The sequence below is a fragment of the Panthera tigris genome, chromosome A2, assembly GCF_018350195.1.
Source record: "Panthera tigris isolate Pti1 chromosome A2, P.tigris_Pti1_mat1.1, whole genome shotgun sequence".
In the NCBI taxonomy this organism is placed as follows: Eukaryota; Metazoa; Chordata; class Mammalia; order Carnivora; family Felidae; genus Panthera; species Panthera tigris.
The window spans coordinates 75,525,908-75,540,043 of NC_056661.1; the positions used below are offsets into that span (position 1 = coordinate 75,525,908).

At 40.8% G+C, this 14,136-nt stretch overlaps 1 protein-coding gene across 4 annotated transcripts in view; it reads right to left on the reverse strand.

Annotated features, from left to right (window-relative positions):
• The window catches only part of NME8 (NME/NM23 family member 8), a 54,358-nt gene that overhangs the window by 8,474 nt on the left and 31,748 nt on the right, over positions 1–14,136 (reverse strand). For 3 of the 4 annotated variants that reach the window (XM_015537889.2, XM_015537891.2, XM_042964153.1), the window contains 5 exons: positions 8,887–9,031; positions 7,895–8,002; positions 5,538–5,689; positions 3,640–3,784; positions 2,425–2,663 (listed from right to left, as the gene is read on the reverse strand). In XM_015537889.2, coding sequence (XP_015393375.1) covers positions 2,426–2,663; positions 3,640–3,784; positions 5,538–5,689; positions 7,895–8,002; positions 8,887–9,031 — 788 coding nt within the window. In that variant the 3' untranslated portion in view covers position 2,425. Of the gene's footprint in view, positions 1–37; positions 300–2,424; positions 2,664–3,639; positions 3,785–5,537; positions 5,690–7,894; positions 8,003–8,886; positions 9,032–14,136 lie in introns of all 4 variants that reach the window. The other variant, XM_042964156.1, reaches the window with a different exon arrangement.

The window sequence follows — 14,136 nt, forward strand, 5'->3', positions numbered from 1 at the left end:
CATTTTTAAGTTGGCTTTTTGTTGATTCAGCACACACCTGGCTGTAAACCTTTGGTGTTTTCCAGAGTTCTGATAAAGTTGGTTCTGACAGCTTCTGGTTGTTTATTCTTGCGGAAGGATGGGAGCTTGGAGCCGCCTGCGTCACCATCTTGCTGACATCACTCCAATGGAGCCCTCTTGACCTGCCCCTGCTCTGAGGGCCACACTTACTCTCAACTCAGATGCCTTCTTCTCAACAGGACCAGAACAGAACTCATAATATTTTCTTCCAACCAACTTCTCTCTTCTGGGTTCTTTGTCTGGAAATGGTTAGGTCATTTCCTCAGTTACTCAGGCCAGGAAGCTTTTATTTTTCCCACTTATTTGGTAGAGTGGTAGTCAGTCATCAAGTCTTGATGACTTCTAACAATTCTCTTATCATTCCCCTTATCACTAACTCACCATTTCTACCTTAGTTCGGGTTGCTGTAATCTTTCATGTTATTGCAATGCCTCCTGCCTGGAGAGCCTGCATCTCATTTTCCCTCTCCATCTCCTCCATGGAGCACTTACCCCTATGTGCTTATCCCCTAAGAACTGTAGAACACATGTTAATTTTCTATCTCCTTCTTTTAGAGTTCTAGAGTTTCAGGACAAGGACTGTGTACATTCAGTCTTGCAACAACGTCTGGCATATAGCAAGAGCTGCATAACTTATTCTTGAATGTCTAAAACAGGCCAACAATACCTTAAGGTGATATGATAGAGTATAGTAGATATGGTATCGTAGACATAGTAAGACAGAAACCAGCAACGTGTCTTTATATATAAGCATCAAGTGTATGCATATATGATAGTTTCGAAACTTTTAAAACTGAATTCTTGGGGGGGGCGCCTGGGTGGCGCAGTCGGTTAAGCGTCCGACTTCAGCTCAGGTCACGATCTCGCGGTCCGTGAGTTCAAGCCCCGCGTCGGGCTCTGGGCTGATGGCTCAGAGCCTGGAGCCTGCTTCCGATTCTGTGTCTCCCTCTCTCTCTGCCCCTCCCCCGTTCATGCTCTGTCTCTCTCTGCCTCAAAAATAAATAAACGTTAAAAAAAATTTAAAAAAAACAAAACTGAATTCTTGGGGTGGGCTCAGTCAGTTAAGCGTAGACTCTTGGTTTCGGCTCAGGTCATGAACTTGCAGTTTGTGACTTTGAGCCCCGCATCCGTCTCTTCACTGACAGTGCAGAGCCTGCTTGGGATATTCTCTTTCCTCCTTTCTCTTTGTCCCTCCCCCACTCACTCTCTCTGTCTCTCTCTCAAAATAAGTAAACTTAAAATTAAAAATAAAAAATAAAAAAACAACAACACTGAATTCTCTTTCTTGCTTCCTTACCTCTGATTTTGAAAATCCTCCTTATTTCTCAAGACTGATTTCATTCCTTACCTTCTCCAACGCCTAACTATCAAACATACACCTGTCAATTCAGCACTTAATTATACACTAATTTGAAATCCTCTATATTATTCATAATGCTCCCCTCATCAAAAAAGGAGGGATATGCAGATGTTAGCATAGATCTACACCAGATTGCTATAACATCTATCCCCACGTAGTCATCCATCAGTGACATGTTTAATAATGTACTGTCCCACAGTGATTATAATCAGATGTTGTTTCTGTGAGTTTTGTCTCCCCACTAGATTTGCCCTTTCCTGAAGGTAACAGCCTTCACTCAGCCATTTTTTTGTATCAACCAAGAACCTACAGTTCAAGCAGACACACGATACATATTTTCCCAACATAAATGTTTATGGGTTGTACACTCATGCCTCGGTCTGTAATTGAGTGAGACGTATGGAATGAGGCTCCCTTTGCCCAAATTTATTTTTATTTTATGCATCTAATATTTTCATACAATGTGCTTATACCTGGAGAAATATAGCCTAAATGACAGTATTAAGGGAAAAAGGTACTCTTCTCTCCCCAAGGAACCTGGCTGGGTGTGGATGGGTTTCTCCACTTCACACTGCTTTCTCATTATGTTCTGGATACTGACTCTCAGTTTGGGTCATCCAAGGGGGGACAACCCTCGACATGCGAAGAGTCCATATACAGTCCTATTCCAGTCAGCAGTCAGAGCCACACAAGTGTATGTGAGCCTGCTTTAAAAATAAAGGAAAGTAGGTTTTATGGGAAAAGTCACTTAACTTAGGCTCTGTCTCCCACATGGCCCAGGACAGAAAAGTTTTCAAGCTTCCTATCAACAGCTAAGCAAACTCAATCCATATACGTATTATGTAGCTTCAAGGCTGTTATGGAATAGCACAGTGTGTCTGGCAAGAAATAAAGTTTGATTCAGACATATGGGAAAAGTTCTGGTCCTTCTGGGACAGTCTCATCCTGGGCTCAATCACAGTAACAAGCAAAGAAAAGAAAACAATCATTTAAAAGGTACCGTACTTTAGTTTCCCTCAGGGTTCTCGGGAACCAACATTTCAAACATTTGATCGATGGTCTCCATTGCTTCTTGGATATTAGATGATCCATGGACAGCATTTTTCAAAACACTTGTTCCAAACTGGGCTCGGATAGAATCTGGGGACAGTAGTTTTGCTTCATCTGGGTCTACAGGACCCATCAATCGTCTCCAGTCTGAAACAGCATTCCACTTGGTCAGAATCATGACCAAAGATGGACCTCTGCAAAGAAGAATGCTTTCAGAAGATTTGGCTATTTACACCTGTAGAGATTGCATACACAGCTAAACACAGAATGCCACACTTGGTCTTTATTCTTTGTCCTTGTCAGTGTGATTTTGTGGGGTTTTTTTAAGTTGTTTTAAATGTTAATTTGTTTTTGAGAGAGAGAGAGAGAGCACACACATTAGTGGGGGAAGGGGCAGAGAGAGAGGAGACAAAGAATCCCAAGCAGGCTCCACACTGTCAGCACGAAACCCAGTTGATCTCACGACACAGGGCTTGATCTCACGAACCATGAGATCATGACCTGAGCCCAAATCAAGAGTCAGACGTTTAACCGACTGAGCCACCCAGGCGCCCCTTTCTGTTACTTTCTGTTACTTACTTTCTTTCTGTTTTTCCATTCCTCCCCCTTTTTGGGGAGAGAACAGGTTTTTGTGCTGCATGAGTGCTATAGGTTAAGTCTAGAGATATGTGTCAGACACTGTTCCAAGTATGTCCAATGTACTAATTATATAACCCTCACAACAAACCTATGAGATGGATACTATTATTATCCCCATTTTATAGATAAGGCAATCGAGGCACAGATTAAATATGTTGGCAAAACAGAAACTTAAAACCAGAAATTGAAACCCATATCACCTCTATATAATGTTGAAGACCTACAGAAATAGAGGAAGAAAGGAAGGAAGGAAGGAAAGAAGGAAGGAAGGAAAGAAGGAAAGAAGGAAGGAAGGAAGAAAAGAAGGAAAGAAAGAAGGAAAGAAGGATGGGTAAGGAGAAGGGAAGGAAGGAAAGAGAGAAGAATATAGAGAAAGGAGGAAACAAAGAAGAATGAACCCCAAATATTAACAGGGTGTCTTTGAATGAATGAAATTAGATGGAATGTTTTCATTACATTTTGTATTTTTCAGTTTCTATAATGAATATTTACTACTTTTATCGTGCAAAGGACTATATATCAGAAACTTACTCAGATAACACTTCCAATACATCTTTATAAAAGTCTTTTGTTTTTATTTTTGAGTAAATTTTGTCTGCTGCTTCTTCATTTAGGAGCATTTCCTTCATCTGTGTTATTTCAAATCCAACCTCTTTAATATATTTCAAGATCTCCTCTAGGGAAAACAGATATTTGGTAATCTTGCAGAATGCCTCCACTTTTGTTCCATGTTCAAGTAGACTGAAATAACTATGGAAAGTAATCATTTTGCTTGCATAGGGTGGCTTTAAAAGCAAAAACTATGCAAAATGAAATTGAACTGAAAAGCACCATGTTAATACATTAATGCAGATGTTCAATCTCTGAGGTGCACCTTTCCAGGACGCACTGACAACAGCTCATAGACTATAAGGAGAGGGGAAGGGATGTGACTCTGTGCCGAAAGTGAAGTCATGTTTTCACGTCCATGCTACAAATGTCAAGGAACTCCTTGCTAGATATGGATTGAAGCAGGGAGCCCATGGAGGGAATTGAATAAAGTAAATCTTGTCAAAATCTCATCAGCCGCCTAACTTTTAAGGGCTACATTTAGTGAGCCAACTGAGGGATTGGGAAAGAGCAATGTATAAAGGCTCCTGCAACCACAGGCAAGTAAACCATTAACTCTCTCTGGGAAGATCAGAGATGACTTCCAGAAAGGCCGATCTTTGTGTTAAGTACAGAAACGGTAAGAGATGATCACCAAGCAGACAAGTAGAGAAAGAATATTGTAGGCACAGTGCAGAATTTCAAAAAAATAACGTTAATGACAACACTATGCATTAAAATTTATGAGAGGGGTGCCTGGGTGGCTCAGTCAGTTAAACGTCTGACTTCGGCTCAGGTCATGATCTCACAGTTCTTGAGTTCAAGACCCGCGTTGGGCTCTGTGCTGACAGCTTCATAAAAAATATGTCTACTTCACTCTCTGCCCCTCCCTGGCTTTCTCTCTCTCTCTCTCTCTCTCTCTCTCTCTCTCTCAAAAATAAATAAACATTAAAAAAAATTTTTAATGAAATAAAATCTATGGGATAATCAGAAGATTAAACCAGTAATCAAGAAAAACATATAACTTCAAAATTTTACATTGACAAAAATAAGATAATGAAAATAAATGAATTAAAGATCTAATTTAAAAAGCTAGAAGAACATTTTTTAAAACTACTAGAGAATCAAAGGAAGGTGAAAATTAAAAAAAAAACAACAACAACAACAGAAAGTAATGAGTTAGAAAAAGAGAACTAACTCCTAAATAAATCAAATTCTGTTTGTTTGAGACAACAAACTAAGAAATGACAGGGTAGAAATAACCATTGAAACCAGGCCCAGAAATTTTCATGGGAAAGATTTCATGGGAAATCTTCAAACAGCAATCCCACTGCTGCTTAAACTCCTCCAGAGTGCCGAAAACAAAGGCATTCACATTTTTTATGAAGTATTACATTGTTATTTAACCTTGCACAAAAAAATGAAAAGGACGGACCAATATCATTGTCAGTCTCAATGTGAAAAATCCCAAATAAAATATATGCAACTAGAATTCAAAAGCACATTTAAAAAATACCTCATGATTAAGTGTAATTTACACAGGAATGGAAGAATGGCTTGATATTAGAAATATCATTAACATTATCTTTCGTGGTAATATATCTATGGAGAAAAACATCATCATCTCCATCAACTCTAAAAGGACTTGAACAAAATTCGTCATCATTTTGATTATGAGGGAGACAGAAAGAAGGATGAGGGAAGGAGGGAGACAGAACAAATATGACAAGAGCTAATTGTTACATCGAGATGAAGGGATGTGGGTGTTCATTGCATAGTTTGAAAATTTTCACAAAATTTGAAGGGGATGTATACATTGACTTTCATTTCTAAATATTTACCTCTTTGTTCCTGTGTTACATGAGGTTTAATCAGTGCTAAAGTCTGTTGAGGAGGAAAGAAATATTGTATTTCCTTTTCGGCAGTTTCTAACGAATCACTTCCATACAACTGGTTGATAGGCAAACCTTCCACTGCAAATTGCACGCATAAGCTTTGAAAATGAAGTCAAGAACTATTAGAGCATCACATAACACAGTATAAGCCAACACAACAGAACACTATTTATATGAATTGTTCAAAAGTTATCAAGCAACTCATTCCTGATCTAGACATTATGCGAAAGGCAATAATGACAGAGTGGCTTGGAGCATATTACTTCCTTATAAGGAGGTAACAGTCATCAGGAAGACAGAGCATGAACATTTAAATAACCACGATGTGAATATTTACAGCTGACTCTGAAAGAACGAACGGATGCCTTGGTGCGGTGAAAATGCAGACTGTACAATCCCGGCTGCACTACTCGCTAGCTATGTGTCATTGGGCAATTACTTAACCTCTCTGTGCTTGAACCGTCTCAAATACAAATAGCAAAACTGTTCTGGAAGGAGATTTTTGAGGGTGGAATCAGATGATACATTTGAAACATATGGCGCCTATTAAGCTCTCCATATTCATCTCCCTTCTGTCATCACTAAATATTATAGAGCTCTAGAGATGGCATTTGACTCTATAACGTGGATCCCGAATCACAAACACTGAATCCAAAAGATACCACAATGGAACCGTCCAGCAGAGCAAGTACAGTGATAAAAGAGGAGCATACAGGATGGGTTCATGGGAAGAGGCAAGAGTGAGGCAACTGGGTATGTTGGGTTAGGCAGTTTATTCTGGATCTGCTTCCTCTACCATAGAGGAATACATACACTTCCTAAATCAATTGTTGCTCCTTGATGTTTTTTTCAGTTGCCCTTTTTCCTGTCTCTTTATCTATATACGGTTCAGTAGAGGATACACACACTCCTTATTTCATTCTCTGCCCTTTACACATAGTCCTGAATTGCCAACCCACAAAATCCAGCCACAGCGAATAATGTCCTTTCCTGTTAATGACCTGACTTTACTGGTCATTGGCTTTCGGTCCTCAGACCCTCTTCTTGCCTCTCTGCTTTTACTGATACATTCAGATTTCCTTTTTGCCTTATCCAACTTGAACTTCCCACTTGATCCTTGGCGGTTCTCTCACCTCTGATTTGAAGATGTTTGCAACCCAAGACCCTTGGAGCCTGGTTTTCCAGGGGTAGGGGATTTGCACAATGAATGTATAAGGTGTCACCTAACATCACTAGCACTTACTCTGTTCACTGCAGAGAACAACAACCAGCCCCTCCGTGGTGCCATGAGACATGATTATTGAGAAAAGTGTGTGTGAAGGGGAGGATAGGACAGAGGGAGTAGGTGATGAGTGTGAGGGTTGCTGTGTTTCTCCTTTATGCAAATGACCTTATTTCAGATTAAGCCAGGCAGTGCTGAATCTGACCCAAGTGCAGGAAAGGGCAGAGCTCTGCTGAGTTATTCTAACAGCAACCTGAAGGAACTGGGTGGAGCCACGGAAACTGGGAAAGGAGGAACCATAAATAACAGTCAAGATTAGCTGTGAACTTGTAGCAACATAGGGGGCATAAGGGCTTTGGTTGGAATCCTCACTATAATAGTGGGGTAGGGAGGAGCAGTTACTGAGTGCCTGCCTTCACCGGGAGAATGTACCTCCATGCTGGTGCACTACCTTCACACTTGAAACTGTAATTTCTAAAACAGTATGGCTAGAAGTGTAGGCCTTGTGTTGATAGGAATTTCTGTCTCGAATGCTATACCTTGCCTTTTATGCTACGTTTCATTAAGTGATTCTATAGACCGTCTAACCCTATTATCCTTTATGGTAATTGTAGGGCTAAATAAGGGGTAAAATGTGTCCATGCAGAACAAGTCAGATTCCAGATATCCTACCCAAAAGAAAACATTTCAACGGTTATATGTGATGCTTCATTAGTACTGTTATTTATTATACCAACACGTATGGCAAGTTTTCTGTATCTGATAGAACATCTCTGTTCTTGCTCACTTGAAGGATGGGCCTTTCCTCTCCTGAATTGATTCCTACCAAGGCCAAGAGATGGCTTTTTGGCTGGGTACACCACTTACTTCCCATCCCCACACTGAGCATCCCAAAACCTTCGTCTGCAAAGCCCTGGCTCTATTTGAGCTGCCATTGGACTGGGCCTCCAGTCACAATCAGGGAAAGTAGTTTTTCTGAGAGCCTCTCTTGGACTGGGGCTGTGGCTCTTGTACCCACATCCAAAATAAAATTAAAGTGTCTCCCATGAAAAAAGTTTGGGACCCACGGTATGAATCCTACCTCTCTGGAACAGATGTCTTGGCTTTTTCAACACTGCTGGGCCCAATTAACTCTTTCCAGTGTTGTAAACAATTGTCTCTCAATAAAACAAGGGCTAGAGATGGACCGCTGTTAAAAGAAAAAAAAAAAGCCGTATATTATGGCTCAGTAGCTAAATATGTACAGATAATACAAGTCGAGATGATTCTTTTACCAAGACTCTAAGACTAATTTCCATCAGTGTACTCTCAAGAGTATATTGAGCACCTTATACAAGTATGGAAGCAGACTAAGGAAGGGAAGAGAAGGACCTTGGTTCTGATAGACAGGTTCCTATATAGTATTCCCATATTCCTGCTGATTCATGTACCCTTGCTGGATTTCTGTCCCAGCTGCTATTTCACTTACCCTTCCAGAAACCTGACAGATTTCTAGCATCTTATTCTCCTTGGACTAATGATCGCTAGGACTACCAAAACCCTCGAGAGTCAGTGAGTTCTCTACTTGGACATGATGTCACACACCACAGATTTCTGGCACTTGACTCAGCGGATTCCAGTGACTTCACTTGGGCCTTTCCATTGCTCCAGTAGCATTCCAGGGGGACGAGAGCAGATGAGACAGTTGAGCAGAGACTTGAGGTGGGGGTGAGACTGGCAAAGAAGGAGACTCAGCACATGGTTACAGAACTGAGAGGTGTGGCAGCTTGACCAGGGCAGGTTCAGAAGAAGATTTAAATGATTCAAAACTCAACCAAACAAACCACAAGAGACTCTTAAAGACAGAGAACAAACTGAGGGTTGATGGAGGGACGTGGGTGGGGAATGGGCCAGATGGGTGACGGGTACTAAGGAGGGCACTTGTTGGGATGAGCACTGGGTGTTGTACGGAAGTGATGAATCACCAAATTCTACTCTGAAACCAAAATCGCATTGTATGTCAACGAACTAGAATTTAAATGCATAAATAAGACTAAATCAGATTGCGCCTTCTAAACCTGAAATCTACTTTACCTGGTCATTTTTTTTATAAGATTTTCAAAATAATCTTCATTTTCATATTCCTTGCACAGTGTTTGTGCTTCTTCTTCTGACAATACGATTGATCTCTGCATCAGTATTTTAAAGCCTTCATCATGGATGATACCTAAAACATTCTCTAAATAAAAAGTCACATGATAAGTGTTAAACTGATGGGTTGCTGGCTATCCATACCAGACTGAATGTACTATTATGAAGGCATATAATGCCTCTCATCCTCATATGAAATTTAGAAGTTGGCAAAAATAGCTTCTCAGATTTTAAGGTGAACAGCATTCTTAACGTACCGAATTATGATTTATGTCGCTGTGTCTGATTTTTCGTCACACAGGAATCACACACATAAGCAGAGGTGTCTCACTAGTAAACCTTTTCCTTAGGTGCACACACGAGCGTGTGTGTGGGTATAGACAGTAACCAAAATAACCAGTTAACACAATTACAGAAGTATGTGTAAACAGTTTATATCTTCACTAGCCCTATTTTACTTGTCCCACTTGGGGAGAAACACGATGATTGGAAACCCAAAAGTATTTCTCAGTCTCCTCCTTCTCTGGCGACGTCCCACTGTGGAAGTCTAGAAAATGCAATACTCAACTTCTCCAACCTCCCTTATGGACAGGTGGCGATGCTGCCCAGATCTGGTCAATGATACACAAAGGACCTGGACTGGGGCTGCTTCTGAGAGAGGTACCCAGGGGGACGGCTTCCCTGCCCTACACCACCTTCTGTCCTGTCTAAGGCATTTCAGCGACATGAGGCCTGGAGCTGTGAGGCCATCTTGTAACAAAGAAGGCAAAACCCAAAACACAAATGCTGACTCAGGGCCCGGACAGCACTGGGCCCTGCTCAAAGCCAAAAATGCAACCTAGCTGAAAATGCATCCTCTCCCCTGTTGGGCATGGAATAGAGTTAATGGACTCAGCCTAAGCAAACCATTGTTAGGAAAGAGTAAAACAAACAAGAAAACATACAAGTTAATAGAGTTTAAGCAATAATATGCTTCAGAACGAGCTCACAGACAAGAGGAAGAAAAAACAGAATGTTTACATAGTTCTTGGATTTTAAAAGGTAGAATCCTGGGGTGCGTGGGTGGCTCAGTGGGTTAAGTATTAGCTCAGGTCATGATCTCACGGTTCGTGGGTTCAAGTCCCATGTCCGCCTTGGGCTGACAGCTCAGAGCCTGGAGCCTGTTTCAGATTCTGTGTCTCCCTCCCTGCCCCTGTCCCCTTTCCTCCTCCCTGCTTCCCTTTCCCTCCTCCTCCTTCCCTCCTCCGCAGTTCCCCCCCCCCCCCCACAAGCTCATACTCTCTCTCAAAAATAAACATTAAAAAAAATTTTTTTTAAGGAGGAATCCTTAGAGGAGACTGAAATAATTTGTAAGGTTTTTGCATTGCTGAATTAAAAAACAAAAACAAAAACAAAAAATGTTTTCTCATATGAGGGTACCTAGTGGTCAACAGTTTAAAAGTGACAGCAAATCCTCAAACAATTTGCATAGGATGGCTTCTTGTCATGGCTTATGAGAAAAGCTGAGGAAAAATATTCAGGGAAAGCAAACTCCATAAAGTTAAAGAAACTAGACTCAATGAGCCTCTCCTTAGTTGGCACTCTCTCAGATGGGTGATCACAAGAATTACAACACAACACAGAGGGGCCTCAGTTTCCAATGATTAAAGTAAAAAGCATGGGGAGTACCACTATTTGCAAGATGGCATTGCATTTCCTTGACCTCATTACTCGAGGACTTGGTTCCGCTTCAAATTCCAATGTAGACAAATATGATAGATATGATAATAAATATTTTATTTTGTTGCATAGTGTCCATGAGGCTTTTCAGACATCACCTCAACTAATTCAGTGATGCCACATTCAGTGGCAGGTGTGGGGATGCAGAGAACTCCTAGACAAAGCACCTAGCAATTGTATGGTTGCTTCGTGGAATAACCTCATCCATAAAAACCATACTTCAAAGCCTAGAGCACTTTGCTATCTTCTATCTCCTCTATTACAGACAAATCGCTAAGTCAGGTGGTTAGTAACCAAATAAATATGGAAAAACCAGTTCATTCTTTTTTAAAAAATATTTCTTTATTTATTTTGAGAAAGAGAGAGACAGAGAGAGAGAGAGAGAGAGAGAGGCAGAGAGGGAGGGAGAGAAAATCCCAAGCAGGCTCCATGCTAACAGCGCAGAGCATGACATGGGGTTTGAACCTATGAACCATTAGATCATGACCTGAGCCGAAATAAGAGTCAGACGTTGAACCGACTGAGCCACCCAGGTACCCCAAAAGCAGTTCATTCTTTTTTTTTCTTTTTTTTAATGTTTTATTTTTGAGAGAAACAAAGAGTGAGAGCAAGGGAGGGGCAGAGAAAGAGGGAGACACAGAATCCGAGGCAGGCTCCAGGTTCTGAGCTGTCAGCACAGAGCCCAATGTGGGGCTCGAACTCTTGAACCGTGAGATCATGACCTGAGCCAAAGTCGGAGGCTTAACTGACTGAGCCACCCAGGTGCCCCATGACCAATTCATTCTGATATATCTACAAAATCTTGGACATTTTTGAGTAATGAGGGAAAATTCCACAAGTATCTAAGTGAAACAAACAAAACATAACAAAAACTGAATTATCTGCAAAGGAACAAAAACCAGGCTGAAAACAGACTTTCCTCCTCAATGCAAAAAGTCTATAGGTTTGGGGATGGGGGATTTATTTCTTAAAAATATATAGTCAGGTAAGTTTCCTTTATACACAAGGTAACAAAAGATATTCTTAAATATGCCAGCGTTCAGAAAACGAAAGAAGTACATATCTTTTTCAAAAACGTGTTTAAATATATGCTTCAGGTGTGGGGTGCCTGGGTGGTTCAGTCGGTTAGGCGTCCGGCTTCAGCTCAGGTCATGATCTCACGGTTTGTGAGTTCCAGCCCCACGTCTGGCTCTGCACTGACAGCTCAGAGCCTGAGCCTGCTTCGGATTCTGTGTCACCCTCTCTCTCTGCCCCTCCCCCACTCATTCTCTCTCTCTCTCTCTCTCTCTCTCTCTCAAAAATAAACATTAAAAAATTAATATATATATATATATATATATATATATATATATATATATATATACACACACACACACTTCAGGTAACTGAGAAAATATAACTGATTAAAAAGTGGGAAATTAATAGATCTAAGGACTGTGGGAACAGAAAAGCCAATTTATATAAGAAAAATTCTAAACATACCCGTTGTAAACCTGACCATAAACAAGATATAAATTGCAAAATATTATCAAAAGATAAGATATGCATCATAAAAGTAACATCACCACCACCATCGGTATACTAAAACTTCAAACAACAGTCACAAAAATTAAGACCACAGATATTATAACTGGGGTGGGGTTGAGCATGGAGAGAGGAATAAAACTCTGTTAAACTCCATCTTGTGGGATGGAGACTTGGGAGGATATCCCCATTTGAGGAGGCTTCTTCGTTTTGATTTTGCTTTTTCCCTCTCCTGGACCTACTAGAAGGCAAGCCCCAGCCGTGAAATGTACTGTGAAGGGAGCGGAGGCCCTGCAAGCACCTAAAACTGAGAGCAAGTCCTTCCCTTTGACCAGTGAGACTGGGAAGGGGGGCCTCTGTGGCCTGAACAGTGTGGGAAAAACCCTGTTACTTTTTTTCTCACCCCCACTTTTTTCTCACATTTAGGAGGCAGTCCTAAACGTGGGCTGTGCCCAATCGCACAGGGAGGCTAAAACCCCAGATATCCATCCAGAGGACAAAGAACAGTGGCTTATGAGATACAGCCAAAGATGGTGGGGACGGGGGGGGGGGGGGAAGCGACTGACTAAACCTGTGTTTGAAGTAGTGGACTGACCCCCCAAGCAATGACTATGGTTGGGCTGATAAGTGGCAACTTAGTGGCTTGAGAATTGAACCTCAGTATCGAGCATCACCTAGGTCTCCGAGTGAGTTCTAAGCTGTGAAGTCCAGAATAGTATACAAAAACTTTGAAAATGCAACTGACATTGGAAACAACCCATAGAAAGTGGGATGGGACATGTGGTCTTAACCTGACCAACTGACTTCTGAAACAAACAAGAAGTCAACATTCTCTAGAAGACTTTAACACGATTCATCAGTCTCATAACAATACTCAAGTGACCAAGAACTAAAATACAATACAAAATTATGCAACCTATAAAGAACTAAGCAAATCTTGGGGCACCTGGGTGGCTCAGGCAGTTGAGCATCTGACTCTGGACTTCAGCTCAGGCCATGATCTCATGGCTTGTGGGTTCAAGCCTCACATCAGGCTCTGAGCTGGCAGTGTGGAGCCTGCCTGGTATTCTCTCTCTCCCTCTCCCTCTGCCCCGTCCCCTGTGTCTCTTTCAAAGTAAATAAATAAAAACTTAAAAAAAAAAAAGAACTAAGTAAATCTCAAGAACTCCAATGTGGATATTGAAATATTCAGATAAAGAATTTGAAGGAACAATTATAATGCTCCATGAAGTAAGGATGAACACTCTTGAAATGACTGGAAAGATGAAAGTTTTCAGCAGAGAAATAGCAGTTACAAAAATGAACCGAATGAGGTGTGTAAAACTGAAAAACATTACAACTGAAATAAATATTCATTGGATGGGCCGAATGCCAACAAGGAGATCACAGATTTCAATCTTAAAGCTAACACAAGTGAAATGATCCAATCAGAACTACACAGAGAAAACAAATTTAGGCCAAAGCCTCAGGAGTCTGTAAGACAATGTCAAAAGTCCCAGATGGTGAAAGAGTTGGCACGGAAAAGATAATTTAAAGAAATAATGGTGGAAAATTCCTCAAATTTGGTGAAAGACATTTATAGATTCAAGAAGTTCAAGGAACCCCGAAGTCAAAGATAAGCTCAAAGAAAAGTATAGTCACATGCATAATAATAAAGCTGTTAAAAACCAAAGAAAAAATCTTGAAAGCAATCCCCAAAATAAATAAACAAATAAAAAGCTATATTACATATAAGGAAAAAAATGCGTTGAATGACCATGGATTTTTCATTAGATACCAGTAAAGCCAGAAGGCAGTGGCACAACATTTTTAAAGTGCTGAAGGAAATGAACTGGAAAACCAGCATTCTATATCAGTACAAATATCCTTCAGGAATGAAAATAAAGATGTTCTGGGGCACCTGGGTGGTTCAGTCAGTTAAGCATCCGACTCTTGGTTTCAGCTAAAATC